The 27,938-nt window shown below is 41.7% G+C and overlaps 1 protein-coding gene across 1 annotated transcript; it reads right to left on the bottom strand.

Moving 5' to 3' along the window:
* Positions 1–102: 102 nt before the first annotated feature.
* Positions 103–24,876, bottom strand: LOC131200998 (cytochrome P450 2J4-like). The gene is made up of 9 exons (XM_058188472.1): positions 24,483–24,876; positions 21,380–21,539; positions 20,851–21,000; positions 15,746–15,906; positions 12,479–12,655; positions 9,670–9,811; positions 5,978–6,165; positions 2,563–2,704; positions 103–2,256 (listed from the first exon to the last, which is right to left on the bottom strand). The coding sequence occupies exons 1-9, from the start codon at positions 24,651–24,653 to the stop codon at positions 2,066–2,068; spliced, it is 1,482 nt and encodes a 493-aa protein (XP_058044455.1). The 5' UTR covers positions 24,654–24,876; the 3' UTR covers positions 103–2,065.
* Between the last annotated feature and the right edge of the window lie 3,062 nt (positions 24,877–27,938).

The following is a 27,938-nucleotide window of genomic DNA, read 5'->3' as shown; positions in this document are numbered from 1 at the left end:
GGTTTCGGCTGAAGCAAAACCGGCTTTTAAAAGTTAAAAAAAAAAACCTCTGCTGATGGCGCAGCTCAGCAGAGGCAGGAGGGTGGGGCCAGGGATTTTGCTACCGGTCCTCCAAACCAGCAGCCGCCATTGCTATCGGCTCGCGCGATCCCATCCGATCCGGGAGCATTTCACCCCTGAAACCAACCCACAAGTTCGGAGAACAAACATCCAACTTCATTAATGGCAGTTGTATTTCTCAGCTTTTTCCTCACGCTTTAATTTTAGTTATTGTTTTATTCATTATTGTTTTATTAATATTGTTCACTGCCCAGAATCACTTGTTGAGCTGGGCAGCCATATACATTGGTTAAAGAAATACACCAGGGATAAATTTACGGATGGTTTGAGATGCCAGCCAGTGGGAGAGGCCGCCGCATAAAGTGGCAAATTCTACCTCACTAGATGTTCTTCAAGTAGAGGCTGGATATCATCTATCAGAGATGGTCCAGTCAAACCTGTCTTGAGAAGAGGACTGTACCAAATGTCCTCTTTCCTCCAACTTTATGAAAGAGAGAGGAATGTTGCTGAATGAGCTTTTCTGCATAACACCTTACCCATGTTCGGTGGAGCACAGCTCCCTGATTTTAATCTTCCACTTTTGTCAGAACACAAGACTTCATTACTGTGTCAGGCACCAGTTGGGTGTTAAATATCTGCCTCTCCAGTTCCACCAACTCATGTACTAAGAAGAACCAAGGAAACCGTGTTCATAGTCCATCAATGAGTGTCCTTTGCAGCATAGGGTCAAGAGAAGGTCTTTATTAATCACCGAGCCACGGTTATGGATTTCTCTTCTGGATGAAGGCAGGCATACAGCTAATCTTCGATTTAACAACCGTTCATTTAATGACCATTTGAAGCTGCAACGGCACTGGAAAAAAGTGACGGATGTCCGTTTTTCACACTTACAACCGTTGCAGCATCCTCATGGTCACGTGATCAGAATTTGGACGCTTGGCGACTGGTTTATAATTTATGACATTTGCAGTGTCTCTGGCAGGGGTGGTATTCACTCACCTTGGCTACCGGGTTCGCAAATGTGCATGCGCAGATCATCAAAAACGTGGATAAATGGGAAGTGATTATGTCCGCGTGAGTGGACGAAGCCACCCGCAGCCACCGCTACTGGTTCGCCCGAACCGGATATAACCAGCTGAATAACACCGCTGTTCTCCAAGTCATGTGATCCCCTTTTGCAACCTTCTGACAAGCAAAGTCAATGGGGAAACCAGATTTGCTTTGCAACCATTTTACTGACTTAACAACTGCAGAAATTCACTTAACAACCGTGGCAGGAAAGGTCGAAAAATGAGGCAAAACTCACAGATGTCTAGCGGTATCTTGTTTTAAACATGATTAAAAACATCGTTTTCACCTGTGCGCTAGCAGAGCAACAATGGCCCAGTAGTAGGACTAATGGCCCTTTTACTAAATCACAGAAATGCCATTGTTCTGTTCCTTGTTTTGTTCATTCTGTACAGTTTTGCACTAATATATTTACAGTTTAACTGCAATGGTTTTTACAGCCGATTGTACTACCATGTTTTATAAGCCACTCTCATCTCTTTCTGGAGAAAGAACTGCATGAAAATAAAAACAAATGGTAAGTAACCTCTTACCTCTTACTGGGGCCTCTGGTGGCTCAACAGACTAAAGCAGTCTGTTATTAATACAGCTGCTTGCAATTACTGCAAATTCAAGTCCCACCAGGCCCAAGGTTGACTCAGCCTTCCATCCTTTATAAGGTAGGTAAAATGAGGACCCAGATTGTTGGGGGCAATAAGTTGACTTTGTATATAATATACAAATGGATGAAGACTATTGCTTAACACAATGTAAGCCGCCCTGAGTCTTCGGAGAAGGGCGGGATATAAATTCAAATTTTTAAAAAAAAGTAATAGCAATTATTTCTTAATGTTCTAAGAAACCTCTAGGACAAGCGAATCCAAGCAATGTGCTCAGGATAGAATTTCAGTCTAAAGGTAAAAACCTAGAAGCAAGATTTGCAGCAATCATCTTGATTTTATGGGGTCCTACAGTGAGGAACAGCACAAAGTTTGTAAGGACGAGGGTGCAGCGATAATCCCACCATGGGCTCCAGACTGAGTTCTTTGACTCCTTCTGGCAGCTGAAACTTAAAAGACCTCAGAAGGATGGTCACGAAAAGGAAGAGCTCCATCCTAGCCATTTGCTCACCGAGGCACACTCGAGGCCCTGCAGTGCAAAGATAAGGAAAGGAGAAGATAAGGTTAGAAGTGATTGACAGCTATTCGCCAATGCTTCTAGGTCAGGGGTCTCCAACCTTGGCAACTTTAAGACTTGTGGACTTCAACTCCCAGACTTCAACTCCCAGAATTCCTCAGCCAGCTACCCATGATTAAGTTCTTATGCAGCCTCTCCTTTTCACTCTTATCTCAGCACAACACTTGGTGGATGAATCGTAAGAAAATAGCCATTCACCCATAAATTCCCAGAGGAATTTATTTTAAATATTTCAGGAAAGGTGTGTTTCAGATTTACCTGCTCCAAATGGCAAAAATTCTTCCCTTGATATAAAATGCCCATCCTTGTCCAAAAAATGGTGCGGGTTGAATTTTTCAGGCGTCTCCCATCTCTTGGGATCATAAAGGACTGAGTTCAGATCTGTAACAACCAAAGTCCCCTGAAGGAGGAAGAAATGCATTTCAATATATTGCTGATGAAGTTTCTAGAGCCTGTGTTTGTTTGTTTGTTTGTTTGTTTGTTTGTTTGTTTTCATCCCATCTTTTTTCCCATATATATATAAATAACTCAAGGGTGTGAACATATATAATACTCCTTCTTTCTCCTATTTTTCCTGTGAGGTGGGTTGAGTTGAGAGTTGAGAAACTGTCTCAAAGCTACCTAGTTGACTCTGATGCCTAAGATGAGACTAGAACTCACAGTCTCCTGGTGATTGACCCAAAGTCACCCAGCCCACGGTGGCAGTAGCACTCATAATTTCCAAATTTCTAATTTAGTACCTTCACCACTAGATCAAACTGGGTCTCTTCCTACCAAATTTCCGCTGACTGCATAAATAGATAATAACTACCTCCTATTGCCAACTTGACTAGAATATAAAAGAAACCAGTTCCTGCATTCCCATTCATGTTTGAAGCAGGGGTGAAATCCAGCAGGTTCTGACAGGTTCTGGAGAACCAGTAGTGGAAATTTTGAGTAGTTCAGAGAACCGGCAAATACCACCTCTGGCTGGCCCCAGAGTGGGGAGGGAATGGGGATTTTGCAGTATCCTTCCCCTGCCATGCCTACCAAGCCACTCCCATCAAGCCACCACGCCCACCAAGCCATGGCCACAGAACTGGTAGTAAAAAAAATTGTATTTCACCACTGGTTTGAAGATGTTTGTTCCTTGAAAGTCAGCTGACAATCCCTTATCCACCATTTTTACAGGGGGAAAATGAATGTGTTTGAGAAAAAGAGGAACGCAGGGGTAGCAACCTGCAGAGAACTGGAATTCTCCTATGAAGGGCATCATTATTGACCACTGTCAGGCCTGGAAACCATACTAGACTTTAGGGTTCCAGACGCTGCCACATTTTTCCCCTGAGGGGAAGAAGGGGGGTTGAAGGGTATGGTAACATTCTTCAAGCGGTCAAGGTCGGATGGAGGAAGAGTGGCGAGTAGATATTCGAATGAACTGGGAGAACGTGGGACCATGTGACCAGCAAAGGGGTTAGGGGGGTGGGACTCTTGGGGTTTGTATAACTGGGAAAAGAATCCGGAAGTTCAGTTTTGGAACTTCACTCATCGTGTGCCAGTTTCCTCATGCTAGTAAAGAACTCTGAAAGACAATGGCTTCTGAGTTTTTTTTATGCAGAAGAGGTTTTTCTGGAACCTTGACAACCACAACATCTCATGAACGGTGTTCATACAAGACATTTAACCAGATTACCTACAACAGGGGTATCAAACTCAACTTCATTGAGGGCTGCATCAGGGTTATGTTTGACCTTGGAGGGCTGGGATAGACGCGGCCAGGGTGAGTGGGGCCAGCTCCATGTCACTCGTGTTGGGATGCCTGTGGTGGCCCGAGTATTCTGCCAGTGAAAATGGGCTCCCGAGGTCTGTTTTTGGCTGCGATGGCCTCCTGCAACCCACTGCCAATGAAATCAGAGCTCAGGGGGGCGTGTGCAGCCCCCCCTCCCCCAAGATCTGTTTTCACTGGCAGACGCACCGTGGGCCAGCCCTTTGCTCTTTCCAGAGCAGCCCTGCGTGCCAGATCTAAACACCCCGTGGGCCGGATACAGTCCCCGGGCCCTGACATACAGTTTAGTGGCTGCATTCACACAACATGCAATACCTAATCTATCTTAACCTTGGTTAGATTTGGGAATTCTTAGAGTGGTGTGGGTCTTAACCTGTTTTGTCACTTGTGGTGAAAGGAATTGTATAAACACAGAAAGTGGATTAAGTCAATAACCAAGTGAAATGAATCTAAAGCAGCTCTCATCAAATATAGAAGCAGGTTTCCATTAATCTTGATCACTAAAATGTCAGAATATATTACTGAAAAATTGTGCTGCTTCAACTGCAATAAACTTTTTTCAAGTTACTGGGGAAAAAGAGGAACGCAGGGGTAGCAACCTGCAGAGAACTGGAATTCTCCTATGAAGGGCATCATTATTGACCACTGTCAGGCCTGGAAACCATACTAGACTTTAGGGTTCCAGACGCTGCCACATTTTTGCCCTGAGGGGAAGAAGGGGGGTTGAGGGATATGGTAACATTCTTCAAGCGGTCAAGGTCAGATGGAGGAAGAGTGGCGAGTAGATATTCGAATGAACTGGGAGAACGTGGGACCAAGTGACCAGCAAAGGGGTCAGGGGGGTGGGACTCTTGGGGTTTGTATAACTGGGAAAAGAATCCGGAAGTTCAGTTTTGGAACTTCACTCATCGTGTGCCAGTTTCCTCATGCTAGTAAAGAACTCTGAAAGACAATGGCTTCTGAGTTTTTTTTATGCAGAAGAGGTTTTTCTGGAACCTTGACAACCACAACATCTCATGAACGGTGTTCATACAAGACATTTAACCAGATTACCTACAACAGGGGTATCAAACTCAACTTCATTGAGGGCTGCATCAGGGTTATGTTTGACCTTGGAGGGCTGGGATAGACGCGGCCAGGGTGAGTGGGGCCAGCTCCATGTCACTCGTGTTGGGATGCCTGTGGTGGCCCGAGTATTCTGCCAGTGAAAATGGGCTCCCGAGGTTCGTTTTTGGCTGCGATGGCCTCCTGCAACCCACTACCAATGAAATCAGAGCTCAGGGGGGCGTGTGCAGCCCCCCCTCCCCCAAGATCTGTTTTCACTGGCAGACGCACCATGGGCCAGCCCTTTGCTCTTTCCAGAGCAGCCCTGCGTGCCAGATCTAAACACCCCGTGGGCCGGATACAGTCCCCGGGCCCTGACATACAGTTTAGTGGCTGCATTCACACAACATGCAATACCTAATCTATCTTAACCTTGGTTAGATTTGAGGATTCTTAGAGTGGTGTGGAAACCTAGCCCATTTTGTCACTTGTGGTGAAAGGAATTGTATAAACACAGAAAGTGGATTAAGTCAATAACCAAGTGAAATGAATCTAAAGCAGCTCTCATCAAATATAGAAGCAGGTTTCCATTAATCTTGATCACTAAAATGTCAGAATATATTACTGAAAAATTGTGTGCTTCAACTGCAATAAACTTTTTTCAAGTTACTGGGGAAAAAAGAGGCGAATTTTTTGTCTTATGTTTCCCAGTAATTGAATCATTACTTGCACTGAGTACATGAATTTTTTTGACTTTCAGTTTAAAAAATAATAATAAGGGTTTCAACATGTCCATTGCACTAAATTCCTTACTAAAGGAAGCCTCCTCTGGTATGTTAATTGTTCTTGTATCAACTTCTGTACCTTTGGAATGTGATATCCATAGAGATTCACGTCTCTGGCACTTTGCCTGGGAACGCCAACAATTAACACATATTTCAAACGGAGAACCTCATGAATCACAGCACAGGTATACGGGAGTTTCACCCGATCTTGATAGCAGATTGAATGGGTGGGATCAAACGTATCTTCTATTTCCTTGCGGACTTTCTCTGAAGACCATAATAGAAAATGAAAATTGTAACAGAATAACAGAAGAACAGAGTTGAAAGGGACCTTGAAGGTCTTCTAGTCCAACCCACTACTCAAGCAGGAGGCTGTATGTCATTTCAGAAAAAATTGTCCAATCTCTTCTTAAATTATCTCAGATACTCCACTACAATTGACGCAGTCAGTGTTGTGGCCCACCAGCTGAGCTGGTGACAGACTCAGACATTGAGGAGGTTGGGGATGAACATGGGCCAGTCCTGGAGTCTGGGGAAGGCTCTGATGAGTGCTCTGCATCACAGGCAGAGATGGGGTCAGGGCTGTCTTGGCAGTTGTCAGCTGCCTTCGGAGTCGGACATCAGTGGCGCAGAAAAACAGCTGGAGCCTGTTCCCAGCGTGCACATGCACAGAGCTGCCAGGAGAAGGGAACAGCTAAGGAACAAGGGCCAACTCAGGAGTAAAGCCACAGGTGGACAGTGAATGGCCCCTCCCATAGGGAATAAAGAGGAGCAAAAGAGGAGGGGAGTTTGCAGCAGACAATTAGTTCAATTCATTAGAATGAAGATCTATTCCTGACTTCTTGCCAAGTATTGTCTGCTACAGTGTGGTGTTTGGAAGATATCATCCTGGCAGCTCTCCAAGCCTGATAAAGGTCTGTAGTTGTGAAATCTCTTGAAAGACTGTTGGCCGGGACTTTGCTGGAGAAGAATTCCCTTTAAACTAAATAAAAGGGGTTTTATGGGGATGAGGAGTCTGCTTCGTGCTTTTGGGAAGCCTAGGTCAGAACAGTCAGTGAAGAACATGGGACATAATTCAGAAAGAACCTGAGTAAGAACTGAGTTATGATGACAAAGTGTAAGGTGGTAGATATCCCCGTGGGAAATGTCTATGGAGATTCTCAGTCATCCAAGTCATGGTTGAGCCAAAGGTGCTTTTTCAAAAGGCAACTGAACTTCCTTTGTTTTTCCTTGAAGATGTTTCGTTTCTCATCCAAGATGTTCTGACTGAAGAAGCTTCTTGGATGAGTCACAACTGAAGAAGCTTCTTGGATGAGAAGTGAAACATCTTCAAGGGGAAAAAAACGAAGAAAGTCTAGATGCCTTTTGAAAAAGCATCTTTGGTACTCTCCCTTGGGAGTTTGTAGACAGATGGACTTCAATTCCCAAATCCCTTTCCCCCAGATGGATGGTTTTTGCAAAAAAGCATTGGAAACCAGCAAAAAAAAAAATCACAAAGCATGGTCACATGATTGCATGACGCATGAGCTGGCACGGACTTGCAGTTCTAGGACCTTGTTCTGTGTGAAGGGCTGCCATATTTGGTCCGCAAAATCCAGACAACCGATAGATGGCAGCAAAGAGTACAGCAACAACCATCTTGTAAGGCAGGGATAGTCAACCTTTTTATACCTACCGCCCACTTTTGTATCTCTGTTAGTAGTAAAATTTTCTAACCACCCACCGATTCCACAGTAATGCGCCATGTATTGTCTGCGCATGCCTCTCACACATCGTGGATTGGGTTTGGCGGGGGAGGCGCCGGCTACCAGCTCTGCTTGTCTGTTACAGCTGGGTGGTGTAGGGGGAGATGCGTGAGCTATTCTGGGACAAGGCTCTTTTGTTTGCAGTCACACTATAGCGCCATTTAGTTTCACTTACGTAACGTTAACTAAACTTATGCGCGGGCAATACAAATCATATATTTTCAGAAATTTAAATTGTCACAGGGAATTTTATGTAAATCTAATGAAAATGTTTTTAAATAATGCTATGAAAAAAATTTTAAAAGTCAATTAAATTTTAAAAAAAAGGAAAGTGCTTCAGTATCGGACAAAACCCCTATCACCCACTATGAAAGCTGGAACACCCACTAGTGGGCGGTAGGGACCAGGTTGACTACCACCGATGTAAGGATTTGGATTTTGACAACTCAGATGGGGTGGCCCAACTGTTACGAGAACAAGAGAAAAATCTGACGTAGGAGTCAAATACAAATACAAAAGCAGGAGAAAATACCTATTCACGTCAAACGTATATCAAAGACATTGAATTAAATTTACTATCTTTAGACACACACACACCCTTACACTTTGCCTTCAGTTCCATTAAATAGCATTTTTTGCGGGGGTTCGAATTTCCTCTTGCTTGTTAGAGAGGAGCCATTATTCCTCATCCGTCCAAGCAGGAAATCTTGGGATCTATCGCTAAAATGAAAACAGGATCAAGAGAGGCATTTCGTGCCCGTGTAATATAGGAATCTCACCTTGGATCTCCGGGTAAGCCACCATGAGTAGCAATGCCCATTGTAAGGTGGTGGCGGTGGTTTCTGTGCCTGCGATAAAAAAATCAACAATGCACTGAGCTAGGTTCTCTTCATCATAAGCAGACTCAGGGTCACCTTTGGTCTGTTGTAGATAATAGAAAATATGAAATCAACTTAATCCCAATTCGTCATTTACCGCTGTGTTGGAGGAAGGTCCTCCTTGTGTAGAAGACCTTTTTTAACAGCCAGTCCTCAACTTACAACCACAATTGGGACCAGTCATGATTTATGTGTGGAAAAAAAGATCATAACCCATCTTTTTTCAGTGGGGTCGTAATTTCCAGTGGTCACTAAACAAACTGTTGTAAGTCGAGGACTATCTGTATTAGATCATACTCGTATCCTTGAGCAGAATACTTTAGACCAGGGGTCTCCAACGTTGGCAACTTTAAGCCTTGGCGGATTTCAACTCCCAGAATTCCCCAGCCAGCAAAGCTTACTCTCTTGTAATCCCTTCCTCTGCAATCTCTCCACTTTAAGAGGTTAAGAGAAAAAGAAACAGATACAGCTGGCTAGGGAATTCTGGGAGTTGAAGTCCGCCAGGTTTAAAGTTGCCAAGATTGGAGAGCCCTGCTTTAGACTGGGTCACCCCCAGCTTGATGTGCTAGAAAATTCCCATCATATATTTTCAGAAATTTAAATTGTCACAGGGAATTTTATGTAAATCTAATGAAAATGTTTTTAAATAATGCTATGAAAAAAAATTTTAAAAGTCAATTAACTTTTTAAAAAAAGGAAAGTGCTTCAGTATCGGACAAAACCCCTACTGCCCACCATGAAAGCTGGAACACCCACTAGTGGTCGGTAGGGACCAGGTTGACTACCACCGATGTAAGGATTTGGATTTTGACAACTCAGATGGGGTGGCCCAACTGTTACGAGAACAAGAGAAAAATCTGACGTAGGAGTCAAATACAAATACAAAAGCAGGAGAAAATACCTATTCACGTCAAACGTATATCAAAGACATTGAATTAAATTTACTATCTTTAGACACCCCCCCTCCCTTACACTTTGCCTTCAGTTCCATTAAATAGCATTTTTTGCGGGGGTTCGAATTTCCTCTTGCTTGTTAGAGAGGAGCCATTATTCCTCATCCGTCCAAGCAGGAAATCTTGGGATCTATCGCTAAAATGAAAACAGGATCAAGAGAGGCATTTCGTGCCCGTGTAATATAGGAATCTCACCTTGGATCTCCGGGTAAGCCACCATGAGTAGCAATGCCCATTGTAAGGTGGTGGCGGTGGTTTCTGTGCCTGCGATAAAAAAATCAACAATGCACTGAGCTAGGTTCTCTTCATCATAAGCAGACTCAGGGTCACCTTTGGTCTGTTGTAGATAATAGAAAATATGAAATCAACTTAACAATCCCAATTCGTCATTTACCGCTGTGTTGGAGGAAGGTCCTCCTTGTGTAGAAGACCTCTTTTAACAGCCAGTCCTCAACTTACAACCACAATTGGGACCAGTCATGATTTATGTGTGGAAAAAAAGATCATAACCCATCTTTTTTCAGTGGGGTCGTAATTTCCAGTGGTCACTAAACAAACTGTTGTAAGTCGAGGACTATCTGTATTAGATCATACTCGTATCCTTGAGCAGAATACTTTAGACCAGGGGTCTCCAACGTTGGCAACTTTAAGCCTTGGCGGATTTCAACTCCCAGAATTCCCCAGCCAGCAAAGCTTACTCTCTTGTAATCCCTTCCTCTGCAATCTCTCCACTTTAAGAGGTTAAGAGAAAAAGAAACAGATACAGCTGGCTAGGGAATTCTGGGAGTTGAAGTCCGCCAGGTTTAAAGTTGCCAAGATTGGAGAGCCCTGCTTTAGACTGGGTCACCCCCAGCTTGATGTGCTAGAAAATTCCCATCATATATTTCAGGCATCAAGTTAGGAAAAACTACCCTACATCTTTTCATTCTATTACCTAGGGCGGTGATGGTGAACCTTTTTGGCAATGAGTGCCGAACAGGGAGCGTACGCATGCACATCTGGGCCACAACCCAGAATAGTAGCTGCCCAGGGCGCCCGAAAATGAACTTCTGGTTTCAGCTACCGAACTTCCGGTTTCAGCTACTGAACTTCTGGTTTCAGTTACTGAACATCCGGTTGCAGTTACTGAACTTCCGGTTTCAGTTACTGAACTTCCGGTTTCAGCTACCGAACTTCCGATTTCAGTTACCGAACTTCCGATTTCAGCTACTAAACTTCCGGTTTCAGCTACTGAACTTCCAGTTTCAGCTACTGAACTTCCGGTTTCAGCCAGCTACTCTTCTGGGTTTCTGGCCGGCAAGCACACGCAAAAATCAGCTGGCTGGTGCACATGCTCACACAGGAAAATGGAAGACCAGCTCTTCTAATTTCCGGCACTGCCGTATGCAAAAAGGCCAGCTGATCATCGTGCACGCATGCATGCCACAATCCCAGAAGAGGAATGGGTGACGCCACGCGTATCAGGCGACATGGCTCTGTATGCCACTTCGGCACGCATGCCATAGGTTCGCCATCACGGACATGGGGGAAAGTAATCACTTTAGGAGCCATCTAAATGCAAATATTATCAGAGGTGTATAAAAATTTGCTTCAAAAAGAGCCCAAAGGCCAACTGGTCTGGGGCCCCAATAAGGCACATCACTCTGAAGGTGGCTAATGGACTTAAATAAGACACACACACACACACTCCCCACTGTCTCTCTGTGTATCTTGCACCCTTCCTTCCCAGTTTTGTCAATTTTAAACCAAATTTACTTTTATTATTTTATTGTTTTAATGTTTCATTGTAGCGCTTCATGGATTGTAAGCCATCTAGAGCCACCTCTAGGCAAGACGGTGTCATATTTCTCAGATAATTGATATTTGCAGACAAAATGTGTACTTAATTAATCAACACAGGCCTGCAGGTTTCTGGCAATTTGCTTCAAGCCACAGGGGGTGTAGAAAGAAATATACAGGTAGTGTTGTGTCTTGTCCGCTCTCACAGCAGCCGGGGCCTTCTTATCTGCTCCCGAACACGGAGGAATGTATGCCTCCCGGCCCCAGTCCTGGCTCCATGCCCAGACAAGCTGAAGAGGAGGGGGCATCTCCCGGTCCCAGCCCTGGCTCCATGCCCAAGCAGGCTGCAGAGGAGGGAGCATTCCCCGGCCCCAGCCCTGGCTCCATGCCCAGGCAAACGGAGAAACTAGACCCCTCCCCCTCCTCCACAGCATGTGAGCCTGAGGAAAGTTTATTTCCAACAGCTGCTGATTGGAGTGACCCTCGTATCGGAAGACTGGATAGGTGGAGGCAACAGAAGGAAGGGAGGGGCAGGCCTTAATGAGTGCTGAGTCATGGAGCCACACCCCATGGCCTATATAAAGGATCTGCTTTCTGGCAGTCTCTGAGTCAGGCAAAGTCAAACTTATCTTGCTGAAGTCACTTTCTGGTCTCCTGCCTGCTCTGAGGACTTTGCTAGGACTTTGGGCAGAGCTGCAGAGGCAAGCCTGATTCGGATTTCCCTGACCCGGCCGTCAGCGGAGGAGTGGGACACGACAGGTAGTCCTCGACTTATGACCACAATTGAGTCCCAAATTTATGCTCTTAAGCAAGACAGTTGTTAAGTGAGTTTTGCCCTGTTGTACGACCTTTCTTACCACAGTTGCTGAGTGAATCACTAGCAGTTGTGACATGAACTATGGTTTCCCCATCTACTTTGCTAATCAGAAGGTCGCAATATTACATGGCCCCAGGACACTGCAACCGCCATAAATACGAGTCCGTTGCCAAGCATCTAAATTTTGATCACGTGACCATGGGAATGTTAAAGGGTGAAAAATGATCGTAAATCACTTTTTTTTTTCAGGGTCACCGTAACTTCGAATGGGCACTAAGCAAACTGTTGTAAGCCAAGGAGTAACTGCACATGCGAACAATGCAACAAGACGGCTCGGTATGTTGTATGGTAGGATGCAATTTTGAGTTCTGGAGACCCACAAAAATTTCTTTCCAGGAATTCACTTACTTTCTCCATCTGCAGAAGGTAGTAATCAATGAAGTCCTGTGGGTCATGCAGTGATTGGAGTTCCCTGTGCTTCTCTACCTCTTCCTTGGCAAAGGAGGTGACATCGTTTAAAGCACGGAATACTCTCTGATGGTGTCCTGGAAGGTATTTCATCACCCATGGAAACAACTCATACAGCTAAAGGAAAAGATGCAAAAACCCTATTATACAATGATGTCATCAGCCAATTACTTGAGTTTAGCGCTTTGCTTATCAGGGTTCCAAGTAACACCTCCCCAAGGAAAGAAAACTCTGGCTTGAAATTCCTCAAAGTTCCATTTTATTAGAGATGTCCTATTGGTACATCTGGGAAAACCCGAATCTGAAAGTTTCCAGGTTTTCCCTGCCCAAAGAAAAGTTTAAGTCCCTGCCCAACACCCACATGTCCATCAAAAGGTCCAATCAATGCACCATCCCAACTGGAGATGCCTCCCTGTTCCCACCCTCCAGGTGCAGGGCGAGATGTCCTTGACTCCCTGAGAAAGGAATGTTATTATGACTATATATCAGTATGCTCCATACAGTCCCCCCTTCCAGTTTCTCACAGTAGTAAACGTGGCAGGTCTGAAGGCCTAATACAAAAGATGGCTTCCAGGCCTGACATTGATAATATTGTCTGAATGATTCATAATTCTCCAGGCTACGTAGTTCGTATGTATTTGGGGAACTGCTTCTGGATGCCAGCAGGCAGAATCGAATGATAGAAGGGCTCCAAGTTCTAAAGGGCTGCCACAAAAAACAAAAAAAAGGATCAAGCTATTCTCTAAAGCAGGGGTCTCCAACCTTGGTCCCTTTAAGACTTGTGGACTTCAACTCCCAGAGTTCCTCAGCCTGCCATAGACTCACAGGGATGGACAGAACCTTAGAAACCTTCTAGTTGAGGGGTCTCCAACCTTGGTCCCTTTAAGACTTGTGGACTTCAACTCCCAGAGTTCCTCAGCTGAGGGACTCTGTGGGACTCTGGGAATTGAAGTCCACAAGTCTTAAAGGGACCAAGGTTGGAGACCCCTGCTCTAAAGCACCAGAAGGCAGGACGAGAAGCAACGGATGGAAACGAATCAAGGAGGGAACCAACCTAGAAATAAAGAGAAATTTCCTTGACAATGAAAACAATTAATCAGTGCAACGACTTGCCTCCAGAAGTTGTGGATGCTCCAACATTGAAAGTTTTTACGAAGAGATTGGGCAACCATTTGTCTGAAATAGTATAGGGTCTTTTGCTTGAGCAGGGAGTTAACAATAACAACAACAGAGTTGGAAGGGACCTTGGAGGCCTTCTAGTCCAACCCCCTGCCCAGTTGGACTAGAAGACCTCCAAGGTCCCTTCCAACTCTGTTACTCTTGTTTTTCGGATCAGAGATAATTTTTTTTAATCAAATTTGGCCAGTTCATCTTTTACATCTTTTGCCTAGGAGGTCACACTCATATTTTAAATCCACATTAGAGAACTGTAACTTTCACTTTATAGGACTGTATTCAAAGACTAAGCAAAAAACTTGAATGATTAAAAATGTGATAGACGGGTAGGGTATTATGCCCCCCCCCCTCAAAAAAAAAACCAAGGTATGATCTTTCTGGAAATATTTTGCTGATCCATCTTCTTTCTCATTCAGGTAAATTCTTGAAAAACAGAATAACATATTTGGAAGGGACCTTGGAAATCTTCTAGTCCAACCCCCCTGCTCAAGCAGGAGACTTATACCACTTCAAATGGTTTTCCAAACTCTTCCTAAAAACCTCCAGTTATGGAGGACCCACAATTTCTGCAGAATAGAATAGAATTTTTATTGGCCAAGTGTGATTGGACACACAAGGAATTTGTTTTGGTGCATATGCTCTCAGTGTACATAAAAGAAAAGATACCTTCATCAAGGTACAACATTTACAACACAATTGATGGTCAATATATCAATATAAATCATAAGGATTGCCAGCAACAAAGTTACAGTCATACAGTCATAAGTGGAAAGAGATGGGTGATGGGAACGATGAGAAGGTTAATAGTAGTGCAGATTCAGTAAATAGTCTGACAGTGTTGAGGGAATTATTTGTTTAGCAGAGTGATGGCCTTCGGGTAAAAACTGTTCTTGTGTCTAGTTGTTCTGGTGTGCAGTGCAGTGTGCAGAATGGGACAACTTGCCGCAGCCAACTCACCACAACCAACTTGCACTGGCTGGCTGTGGCAAGTTGGCCATGGCAAATTGTCATAGACCCCAAGTTTCGAAGACAAGCCGTCGCATTGTGCTAACTGTCAGGAAACTGATGAGATTTGAGGTTCATGGAGGGCTCAGCGAATCCTTGAAACAGCTGTCTTCCTGGTACCATGGAGTTTCCCTCCAGTGCTAAAACTTTTTTAAATTCTTGTCTCTTTTGCTTACATTGATAAATGAATCTCTATAATCAAAATCAACCTGGTCCCTACCGCCCACTAGTTGGCGTTCCAGCTTTCATGGTGGGCAGTAGGGGTTTTGTCCGATACTGAAGCACTTTCCTTTTTTTTTAATTTAATTTTTTAATTTATTTTTTTATTTACATTTATATCCCGCCCTTCTCCGAAGACTCAGGGCGGCTTACAGTGTGTAAAGCAATAGTCTCATTCTATTTGTATATTTACAAAGTCAACTTATTGCCCCCCCAACAATCTGGGTCCTCATTTTACCTACCTTATAAAGGATGGAAGGCTGAGTCAACCTTGGACCTGGTGGGACTAGAACCTGCAGTAATTGCAGGCAGCTGTGTTTTAATAACAGGCTTCTTTACAGCCTGAGCCAACCACAAAAAAATTGACTTTTTTTAAAAAAAATCATAGCATTATTTAAAAACATTTTCATTAGGTTTTCATAAAATTTCCCGTGACAATTTAAATTTCTGAAAATATACTATTTGTATCGCCCTCGCATAAGTTTAGTTCACAATACATAAGTGAAACTAAATGGCGCTATAGTGCGACCGCAAACAAATGAGCCTCGTCCCAGAATAGCTCGCGCATCTCCCCACACACACAATCCACGATGCACGAGAGGCATGCGCAGACGATGATACATGGCGCATTACTGTGGAACCGGTGGGCGGTTAGAAATTTTTTCCACGAACAGAGATACAAAAGTGGGCAGTAGGTATAAAAAGGTTGACTACCCCTGATCAAAATGGTCAGGAAGATGATGGAGGATGGAGTCAGGGTCTCTAGAACTCTTGTCTGACTCAGTAAACCGAAAGTAGACAACTCACCAGGTAAACAAAACTGCCTCCGAATTTCATATAGTAATTCAAGTTTATTAACATTTTCTGGAATTTTTCATCTTTGGCAGAGAATCTATATCCAAAAACCATAATGCATATCAAATTGGAGATTGCAGTAGTGACAGGCAACGAAGGATCTAGTGGCTGTTCTGGAAATTTAAAAAAAATAACACCATCAGACTGATGCTATTGTATTATAACTATTTATATCATCAGAAGGATTTCAGGACAAAAGGCAGGAGGTACAGATAGTACATGTACACAACTGTACACAGTGGTGATCGGAATTCTCGTTGCTAAGCAAGGCAGGGGTTTTTTTTTTATTATTCAAAAAGTTTTACAGAAAATTTCCCTTTCCCCTCCCTCCCTCCCTCCCTTCACAACCCACTTCCCCGACTTCCCGGAACGAGCACAAGGTATAGTTAAAATAAACAAACATATGCTAAAAATTTCGTCCCAACTTAATTATACCCCTACAATCATCAATTCCTAACTTCCCCAAAACAATCAAAATAATACATCATAATCATTCAAAACAGTCTGATAACTCTTAGTCTGATATCTACTTTGAATATAGTCAATCCATTTTTTACATTCCTTTAAGTATCTTTCTTGCGTATTGTCTTTCAAAAAGGCTGATATCTTCTCCATCTCAGCCAAATTGGCAACTTTCAATATCCATTCTTCTATTTTAGGTACTTCTTTTTTCTTCCAGTACTGTCCTATTAGTAATTTTGCTGCTGTTATTAGATTTAAAATCAATTTAGTCTCAATTACTGTACAGTCCGTAATAATTCCCAACAGAAAAAATTGCGGCAGGAACTTTATCTTCTTTTTCAAAACATTTTGTAAAATCCACCAAATTTTTATCCAAAAGGCCATATAAAGGCCTTACAAGTCCACCAAATATGAAAATATGTAGCGTCATCACAATTACATCTCCAACATTTTGCTTGCATATCTGGATACATACACGATAATTTCTTAGGATCTAAATGCCATCTATAAAACATTTTATAAAAATTTTCCCTCAGATTCTGTGCCTGCGTGAATTTAACATTTCTAACCCAAATTTTTTCCCAAGTTTCCAATAATATTGGCTCCTGAAAATTTTGTGCCCACTTTATCATACAGTCCTTTACCAAGTCCCTTTCAGAATCTATTTCAAGTAACACATTATACAATCTCTTTATATGCTCCTGAGACTGATTTCTAATTTGCTTTACCAAATTTCCCTCGTTCTGCTCTATACCAATTTTCTGATCTTCCTTCCATCTAGCACGTAGTTGCTCATATTGAAACCAAGTATAATTTTTCCCTTCTTCTTTTAGTACGTGCAGAGATTTTAATTGCAAATTACCTCTTTCAGTATACAAAAGATCTTTATATGTAATCATTTCCTGATTCTGTTCTATATTTATATTCTCTATTGTATGTCTAGGACTTGCCCATATAGGAACCTTATAATTTAGTTTATAAGAGTATTTTTTCCAAACACGCAGAACACATGATTTTTAAAGGCCTTATCCACTTTTTTGTCATAAATTAAATATGCATGCCATCCATATAGCAAGTCATAACCTTCTATATTCAAAATTCTTTCCTCCGTTAAATTAAACCAATCACTTATTGCAGAGAGAGCAGCTGCTTCATAGTATAATTTAAAATTGGGCATTTTTAAACCTCCCCTTTCCCGAGAATCTTGAATTATTTTCATTTTAACCCTAGCTTTTTTACCTTCCCATATAAATTTGTTAATTCCCTTCTGCCATTCCTCAAGATTCTTATCTTTCTTAATTATTGGTATCATCTGAAAGAGGAATAAAAATCTAGGTAAAACATTCATTTTAATAGCAGCTATTCTCCCCAGCAAAGATAATTGCAATTTTTTCCAAACAATCAACTCCTTCTGAACTTTTTGCCATAAAACCTCATAGTTATTCTTATACAATTTCACATTTGACAATGTAATATAGACCCTTAAGTATTTAACCTTCTTTACAATTTCAAATCCTGTTATTTCCTCTAGTTTTTCTTTCTGTTGTCTGGCCATATTTTTTATTATCACTTTTGTCTTTTTCTGATTTACCTTAAACCCTGAAACCTTCCCATATTGATCAATTATTTCCAACAAAGATTTACTAGAATTTATAGGGTTTGTTAAAGTAATCACCAAGTCATCTGCAAAAGCTCTCAGCTTATATTCATGTTGTCTAACTTTAATTCCCTCTATCTCCTTTACTTCTCGTATTTTATCCAATAATGGTTCTAGAGTTAAAATAAACAATAATGGTGATAAAGGACATCCCTGTCTTGTTCCTTTCGTAATCTTAAAAGGTTCTGTTAAGCTACCATTAATTATAATCTGTGCTGTTTGCTCTCCATAAATTGCCCTAATTATTCTTGTAAAACCATCTCCAAATTGCATCTTTTCTATTAGTTTAAATAAAAAATCCCAACGCAATCGATCAAAAGCTTTCTCTGCATCAAGAAAAATAAATGCTGCTGGAATAAAATTTTTCTTTTCTAAATACTCCAGTAAATTAACAATCTGCTTAACATTATTCCTCATCTGTCTCCCTTTTATAAATCCAGATTGATCATTATGAATTCTTCGCTGCAAAATCAACATTAATCTATTAGCTATTATTTTAACAAAAATCTTATAATCATTATTTAAAAGTGATATTGGCCTATAATTCCCAGGTTTAGAACAATCCTGTTCCTCTTTTGGTATCAATGAAATAAAAGAGGTTCTCCATGAGGGGGGAATTCCTCCTCCTAATTGTATCTAACATAACATAACATAACATTAATTATTTAATTATCTGATTAAATAATTCCTTAAGTGGACCTAACATCTCGTCCTGTAAATTCCTATAATAACTAACTGTAAGCCCATCCGTACCAAGGCAGTTGTTAAGTGACTCACGCCCGGTTTTGCCACCATTGCTAAGGCAATCACTGCAGTTATGAACCATGCGGTCATTAAGTGAATCCAGCTTTCACCATTGACTTTGCTTGTCAGAAGCCAGGCTGGGAAGGTCACAAAGGAAGATCACATGACTGTGGGACACTGCAAGCATCATAAATGCAGGCCGGTTGCCAAACACCCGAATTTTGATCAAGTGACCATGGGGGAGGTTGTGACAGTTTTAAGTTTGAAAATGTCAACTCTGGCTTGCTCTCAATTTGCCATAGGTCAGAGGGGTGGGAAACTGGTGAAATGGCACAGCAGCCAAAGACAGATGCACATTGAGAGAAAATGTGCATCTGTCTTTGGCTGCTGTGCCAAGGCTGTATCCCAGGGTTACCCACAGCAGCCCGAAGGGGAGTGACCTCTACAACCCGCGAAATTGCTCCATTGGAGAATGTGATTGATTATGCTCCCTGGGGGAAGGGGGGAAACAGGGTCATAATTGGAACATAAATTACGTTGGGTCAGAGCTGGCTTCACTTGGTAACATGTAGACATGAAGCTCCTAGTAAATAACTGGATTCCTTTTGAAGCTTGGCTTGAGACTCATAATTTAATTAAGGCATCCGTCGGAACCCTGGCAGGAAACTGGTTGTTCGTCACTTTTTCAGTGCCATTAGAACTGAATATTTGCTAAACCAATGGTAAGTCAAGGACTACCTGTAGTTGGAAATCCATCAAGCAGCATTTATTTTTAACCATTCGGTTAGTAGTATGCCCTGCAGAAGACTCTCTCACCGAAAGGGTAGAAGAAATGGGCCATGGGACAGAAACTCTTGGGCGGTTAGGGCTATCAAAATAGGGATTGTTACACTGAATTTGTTGACTCTGTCTTGCTCTGATAGAATATAAGAGATTCCCTGTTATAGGCTTTGCATTCAGCTGGGACACAGTTCATGTGGTCAGCAGGAACATGGAAAGGATTAACCTTGATATAAAAGCCGTGATATAAAATCTCAATTAAAAAAAAGAAGTTGAGACTCTGGAAAGAATGCAAAGAAGAGCAACAAAGATGATTAGGAGACTGGAGGTTAAAATATACGAAAAATAGTTGCAGGGATTGGTTATGTCTAGTCTAATGAAAAGGACAAGGGGTGACATGATAGCAGTGTTTCAATATCTAAGGGGCTGCCACAAAGAAGAGGGCCTAACATTAACAAATTAGCAGAGTTGGAAGAGACCTTGCAGGTCATCCAGTCTAACCCCCTGCCCAAGCAGGCGACCCTACACCATTTCTGACAGATTGTAGTCCAGTTTCTTCTTGAAAGCTTCCAGTGATGAAGCTCCTACAACTTCTGAAAGCAACTTTTGTTCCATTGGTTGATTTTTCTCACCGTCAGAAAATTTCTCCTTATTTCTAGCTGGAATCTCTCCTTGTTCAGTTTCCATCCATTATTCCTTGTCTGGCCTTCGGGTGCTTTGGAAAATAGCTTGACCCCCCTCCTCTCTGTGGCAGCCCCTCAAATATTGGAAGACTGCTATCATGTCTCCCCTGGTCCTTCTCTTCACTAGACTAGCCATGCCAAGTACTTGCAACCATTCACCATAGGAGATCAACCTACTCTCCAAGGCACCTGAAGGCAAGACAAAAATAGCAATAGCACTTAGACTTACATACCGCTTTACAGTGCTTTACAGACCGCTCTAAGCGGTTTTACAAAGTCAGCATATTGCCCCCCAACAATCTGGATCCTCATTTTACCAACCTTGGAAGGATGGAAGTCTGAGTCAACCTTGAGCCTGGTGAGATTTGAACTGCCAAATTGCAGGCAGCCGGCAGTCAGCAGAAGTAGCCTGCAGTACTGCACTCTCACCACTGTGCCACCGTGGCAATGGATGGAAATTAACCTACAACTAAGGAGAAATTTCCTGACAGTGAGAACAATTAATCTGTGGAACAGCTTCCTGACAAAAATCGTAGGTGCACCAAAACTGGAGGCTTTTAAGAAGAGACTGGAAAGCCACTTGTCTGGAGTGGCATAGGTTCTCCTGCTTGAGCAGGGGGTTGGACTAGAATACCTCTAAGGTCCCTTCCAACCCTGTTATTCTGAATTCTTATATTAATGAAACACGAGATATATCATTGCGAGACATATAGAGATTGTAGACAACATACCTTTTGCACGCGCAAAGATTTTAACCAAGCGATGAGCCTCTTCTTCTATTCGATTCTCCATGCCTTTCTTCCCTAGCCCAAGTTTTCGCATAGTAATTAGACCAAACCGTCTTTGTTGCTTCCAGTTTTGACCATTTGAAAATATAATACCTGAAATACCAGAAATCAGTGAGGAATTATGCTCATAAAAATTATCACCAAAATAACATGAGGTAGCTTAGATCAGGGATCTGCAACCTTGCCGACTTCAAGACTTGTGAACTTCAACTCCCAGAATTCCCCTGGCTTAGATGAAGTGAGTCATTCAAATTCTACTTGGAGATCCCTTTTTTTTTTTCAGCAAAACAAAAAACAAAAAAAAAACAGGACCAGTGATGCCAAATCAGCTTCTGCTGTTCCAATGGTACAAGTGAGACTTCCAGAAAAAGTTATATTGAGTTATATTGAACAGAGGCAGAGAAAACAGAGGAGAGAATAGAGTTCTCTATTTTACCAGAAAAATTACCCCTGAACCTTCATGGAAACCTACCCTTGTTTTTAAAGGCCTCTTTGAAAAAAGGAGTCATTTGTCGCTCAGCAAAGTCTTCAGTTTGAATGAGGGCTTCTTTGACTGCCTGGAATCCAGAGAAGATCACTATCGCCATGTGTCCCGACCATATTGTGTAGATGTTTCCATATTGCTTAGCCAGCTGCCGTTTGAATCCAAACAGAAAATGAAAACATTACATTCAGTCTGGGTTGCTGATTACAAATTACGGTACAAATGAAGTCTTTTCCAGAGCTGCAGAATATGATCAGAGGTGTGCAAAATGGCTGCATAGCAAGGGGCCAGGTTACCCGCAGAACTGTGTTTTCTCCATTACATCAGCCTCTCCTACCTGATCAGGGATGGTAGGTTATGGACCCTGTCAGTTAAAGAATTCCGACTGGCGAGCCCAGGAAGAAGGTGTAGGATCAGGGATGAAATGCTACCGGTTGGGACCGGTTCTCCCAAACCGGCAGTAATAAATGCTACCAGTTCGGCTGAACCGGTATTTCCGACAATCAGCTGTGCCGTGTGATTTATATTTGCTAGAAAGCAGGAAATCCCTGTTCTACTTCCTTTGAAGACTCAGAAAAGGCTTCTTAATCCTCCTCTTTCAGCATTGTGCGGTAGCACCTACGATAAAGTGACCAATTTCAGCGATGGCAAAGCGGGACACCATTGATGTGGGGGGGCTGCGCATGCGTGCTGAGTCTTGCCATCTGCCTGAAGGAGGAGGAGCGGCTGCTGCTTCTCCGCTCTTCCAGGCAGGCTTGGCTCTCCTCTCGGCTCTTCCAGGCAGGCTCGGCTCTCCTCTCGGCTCTTCTCTTCCTCTTGGGTGAAGTCAAGCGGCGTCTCTCCTCCCTCTCGCGCCCCCTTCTCTGCCACTCCCCCTTCTCCGCCGCCTCCTCTTGCGTTGCCGCCTCCCATTTTCAGAATGGGAGTGAAACAAAAAAAAATCGGGACTTTTTGGAATTGCCATGGGACGCAGGACAAATTATTAAAAAGCGGGACTGTCCCACCAAAAGCGAACCGGTAGCAAAGCGAACCGGTAGCAAAGCGAACCGATAGCAGACTTCATAGCATTTCACCCCTGTCTAGGATGCTTAGGCATGGACCCTTTGCTCTCAGGCACCCACCTCAGCCTATTTACAGCCAGCTTTCCTCCTCCGCTGGCCCTCCCCTGGCCATTCTCCACAGCCAATGGACCCCTGAAGGTCTCTCGCTCTTCATCCCTGTCCATTCGCCCAGACACTGTTTGACCTGGGCCTTTGGCTGCATGGGACAAATAGCCGTCAGCCAATCAGCTATTGAACAGCCACTAAATGAATGTAATCGAGACGACCTATAATGGCACCCTATTGTTTCCTTATGCCTGAATGTTTACTTGCGGTAAATAGCACCAGATAAACCATCAGGAAAGAAACAAAGCCCTGCTCAAGACATTATTAAAAAAAGAAATCAAGATAGGCAGGACAAGCTGCCATAGATAAACAGCCAGCAAATTACACCTTCCCTGCACTGTTGATGTTCCTAGCCTGATGATGTCATCCGATTGCAATCTGAAATGTTTTTTATTAAATTTTGCCAATAGGTTGAGTTATCACTGCATATGTTAAAGTAAGCAAGGATTTTACATTCTTTTTATTGGAAAAGACCTGATTCCCTTTTTAGCTAACCATATTGAAGGTCCCAAAGTCGACATAACAAATGAAGGAGAGAAGCAACCTACAACTAACTGACAGTTAGAGCAATTAATCAGTGGAACGACTTGCCTCCAGAAGTTGAAAATGCTCCAACAATGGAAGTTTTTAAGATGAGATTGGACAACCATCTGTCTGAAATGGTATAGGCTTTCTTTCCTAAGCAGAGGGTTGGACTAGAAGACCTCCAAAGTCCCTTCCAACTCTGTTATTCTATAAATTCTAACTTTGAATTTAAAAAGTAAATCCTACTCAGAATTTAAATTTGGATGAAAACCTTCATAATATTAAGCATGGAATTGTGTCATACCCCAAATTTGTTTTTAAAGCTTATATTTTAGCAGTGTATAATGAATAGAATTGGTAGAATTGTTTACTATTTCTGGTTTTAAACATTTGAATAATGTTAACCAAATATATTTTTGTTTAAAATCCAACAGGGATACTGCCTTTTCACTAGCAAAAGGGTGTAAAAATGCTATACATTTCTGATAAGGAATCGTCGGAAATACCAATTCGGACGAAACAGTAGCTTTTTTAAACTACCGGTTCATCCAAACTGGTAGTTTTTATCACTACCGGTTCGCCCCAACTGATGCTAACTGATAGCATTTCACCCCTGACTTAAAGACAATGTAGATTTTATTTCTGTAATTTCTAAGAGAAATACTGGAATAGTGAGGGCCAAATGAAGAATTAAGTCACAGAAAAACAAAACACCTTGGAGTGCTTTATAATCTCTTTTAATCCGAATGCAACATCATGTAATGCTGTTCTAATTATGGTTAAAGGATTAGTAAACAGTGTGAAAAGCACAACCTTAAATAGTGCTAACTTGCCTTTAATACTTTAATAGTATTTCATTCATTCATTCATTCATTGAGAGATGATAGATTATTAATCTTACTATTATTCTTCCGAATTTATATGGACACTAATCTGAATCAAATAACTCTGCCTAGCTAACCAACAGAAAAACAGAAAACCAATATGTGAAATTATTAAACTATAAAATCAAAATGGCAGGATAAAATTGAACAAGATAAGTTTACACATGTTTACACACAACTTACTTCCATTTGTTTATACATGTTAATCATACCAAAATATACTGCCAGTTGCTTTGCTGTTCTATAAAAAAATTTAGTGATTATTGCTAGACAGGTAGCGGAGCAGAAGAGTCGTTATATACCGGTGGGAAGATAATCATAATTAAATCATGTTAAAAAGATATAGAGCTATTTTGATCATATTGGCTCAGTATCTATAGAGTGAAATAGGAGGCATTTCTGCTAAGCCAATTTCCATCACTATCTTCCAGAAAATTTTATTGACCTGGCAGGAAAATAATATTCTCTTTTCCTCAATAACATCATGATTTAAATCATAGGCTTGGAGACACATACCTTGATTAAGAGTGTCGGAGTTACTCGGATTCCCGTCTGCCATGCGACTCCAATGAAAGGAAGTGGAAATGGCCCAGGAGGATAATTTCTGCGGGACCACAGTTGTTTCAGGAAATATAACATTACTCCAGTCAGGAACAAAGCCAGCAACCATTTTCCAACTTCCTCCATTTTTTTTTTATCCTTTTTTTTTTAATCGCTCTTGGTCTACCTCAAGCTGGCTAAGCTGGATCTCTTTTCCCCAGCAGATTTGGTCTTCCTGAGAGAGGAGGACTCTGTTTTTCAGCCTTTTATACTCTCTATGTTAAAAATGTAAACAACACTTCTTACACCATATTCAATTATGATAGGAATGGCTTGCCTCCAAACCTGTTATAATAGAATATGATTATCAGCGAGCATGCTTGGATGATGTTTATTTGCATAATTGAAGGGAAGAGACTTTGGCAACATGATTCTACATGCCGGTTGGCAGAGTGATGTGATGCTACATTTACCCAGCCCAGGATAGTCATGCCATCTGATCAGCAAATGGACCAAAATGGCAGCTAGGTGGCCAATCCCTCTTGGTTAAAGACCAATGTTAAAGACCCCTTGGTTAAAGACCACTGATGACCCCTCGCATCCTGGACATAAACTGTTTCAACCACTACCCTCAAAACGACACTATAGAGCACTGCACACCAGAACAACTAGACACAAGAACAGTTTTTTCCCAAAGGCCATCACTCTGCTAAACAAATAATTCCCTCAACACTGTCAAACTATTTACTGAATCTGCACTACTATTAATCTTCTCATAGTTCCCATCACCAATCTCTTTCCATTTATGACTGTAGGACTATAACTTGTTGCTGGCAATCCTTATGATTTATATTGATATATTGACCATCAATTGTGTTGTAAATGTTGTACCTTGATGAACGTATCTTTTCTTTTATGTACACTGAGAGCATATGCACCAAGACAAATTCCTTGTATGTCCAATCACACTTGGCCAATAAATTCAATTCTATTCACTTAAATTCTATTCTATTCACTGTGTGAACAATGGATTTGTGGTCTTCAAATATGAAAGAACGGGATGAGTTGAGAACCACCAACCTCACTAGGGAGATGTCAAGCGTCAGGGAAATCAGAAGATTCAGGCAATTCAAATTAGTATAAAGATTTATTGCAAGCTTAAGTCCTCTATAAGAATCTGACCTACTAATGGTTGGAGGAAATTAGCAGGAATTAAGAAAGGAATTCATGGTGGGCTAATCTTAGATCTCTTGTGGGCACACAAGGACTCATGATTGATGATGCATTTGACCTCTCTCTCGGGCTCAGCCTAGTCATCTCCTACAACAGACCAGACCAGGAAATCAACTCCAGAAGATGGCTGAAACTACTTTTATTGAGACTGGCTATTATAACCGGGTAGGGCATAGTGGCCTAGCAGTTTAGATGATGAGTTTATCAACCGAAAGATTGACAGTTTGTCAAACACCACAGGACCAGGATGAGCTCTCATTCTTGTCCCAGCTCCTGGCAACCTAGAAGTTCAAAAGCATGCAAGTAGATAAATAGGTACCACTTTAATGGGAAAGTTGAGCATTCTGTGCACCTCAGGTGTATAGTCATACTGGCCACATACTCATTTCTAAAGATCTTAGTGCCAGAATCCACTCTAACAACATTGCCAAAAAGGCACTAAGAGTTGTTAACCTAATCTTGCGTAGCTTCTTCTCTAGTAATGTTGTACTACTAACTAGAGCATACAAAACATTTGGTAGACCAATTCTTGAATACAGTTCATTTGTCTGGAACCCACACTGCATATTGGACATAAATACAATCGAGAGAGTCCAGAGATATTTCACAAAAAGAGTCCTCCACTCCTCTGCTCGCAATAAAATACCTTATGCCACCAGACTCCAAATTTTGGGCTTAGACAACTTAGAACTACGCAAGCTTCAGTCTGATCTAAGCATAATACATAAAATTATCTACCACAATGTCCTACCTGCCAATGACTACTTCAGCTTCAACCGCAACAATACACAAGCAAATAATAGATACAAACTCAAGGTAAACTGCTCCAAACTTGATTGCAGAAAATATGACTTCAGCAACCGAATGGTCAATGCCTGGAATGCACTACCTGACTCTGTAGTTTCTTCCCCGAACCCCCAAAACTTTAAGCTTAAACTGTCTATGTTGACCTCGCCCCATTCCTAAGAGGTCTGTAAGGAGTGTGCATAAGTGCACCTGCGTGCCGACCATCCCAGTCCTAATATTCCTTTTTACTTACTTTTTTCATGTATCCAAATTATGTTTATACTTTTACCTGTTATCTTATATATGCTTGACAAATAAATAAATAGGATAAGATAAGATAAGATAAGATAAGATAAGATAAGATAAGATAAGATAAGATAAGATAAGATAAGATAAGATAAGTTAAATAAAACATGACTATGGAAGTATCTTCAGACAACTCTGGCTCCCTCGGCTAGAAAACCCAAGATGAGCGTCAAATACAACTGGACAAGGGAAATCGTTACCTTTTTTATCATAAGAGAATCTTGTAAGTCTAATGATGCTGTACCTCCTCCTCTTTCTCATAGTTTGGAGAATTAGAGATGTGTCTACCAGGGCCACTTTTGAATGTTATCTCCTTCTGGGTTTGAAAAGTACTTTAGCTTTTTGCCTGAGTAAAGATTCCCGCATGTCTCCTTCAAGGTCATCTTCAATACTTTCTACAATTCCTTTGGTATCACCATTAGAAGCAATTTTATATCGCATCACATAATGATACACAAAACAACATTATAAGTTCCCATGCCACAGGAAGCATCTGATTATAAGATCAAAGGAAATTTGATTCAATCTAAAAGAAAACTATATTTAAATGAAATATAGTTGAACTGGTTTCTTTGAACCATGGCAACTGGCGGTGCCACTAGTAGGACAATTTCTTTCTTTTTTTTGTGGGGTTCTTAGTGCTCTCTGCACTTGATGGTTTTCTTGCAGATGTTTCATTACCCAACTAGGTAACATCATCAGTCCTAGAAGGGAGAAGGGGTTTGTGTTGTATTTAGTTAAATGGGTTGCCCTCTCAGTGTTGGTGCGAGTGTTTTTTTTCTTCTTGGTACTTCTTTGTTGTTTACTGTTTAGTTGCCTGAGTTTGTAATTCCTTGATTAGGGTATTATTTACTGCTTAATTGTCAATCTGATATTAATTCTAGTGTTGATTCCTGCTAGCCCTGGTGTTTCTTTTTCTTTATTTGTTTCTTCTTCCTTCCTTCTTTTTTTCTTTTCTTTTTTTACTTCTTCTCTTTATTGTCTCTGCTTAATTTCTCCTTTTTACTTGTTTCTTTCTGTGGGCATATTCTGGAAATTCTGGATGTAGCATTTCTAAGTTATGGACAGTTTCTACTTGTACAAAGAGGATTAGTTTTTCATCTAATC

The sequence above is a fragment of the Ahaetulla prasina genome, chromosome 6 (assembly GCF_028640845.1).
Source record: "Ahaetulla prasina isolate Xishuangbanna chromosome 6, ASM2864084v1, whole genome shotgun sequence".
Classification (NCBI taxonomy): Eukaryota; Metazoa; Chordata; class Lepidosauria; order Squamata; family Colubridae; genus Ahaetulla; species Ahaetulla prasina.
Note: the sequence above shows the minus strand (reverse complement) of the source record. Positions and strands in the feature narration are given on the sequence as shown.

Excerpts from the sequence above, each read along its gene's own strand:
- LOC131200998 (XM_058188472.1), bottom strand. The coding sequence starts at position 24,653 with ATGGAGGAAGTTGGAAAATGGTTGCTGGCTTTGTTCCTGACTGGAGTA. Across the intron at positions 15,907-20,850 it reads AATCTTTGCGCGTGCAAAAG|AACAGCCACTAGATCCTTCG; the intron begins GTATGTTGTCTA and ends TTAAATTTCCAG. Across the intron at positions 2,705-5,977 it reads ATGGATATCACATTCCAAAG|GGGACTTTGGTTGTTACAGA; the intron begins GTACAGAAGTTG and ends TTCCTCCTTCAG.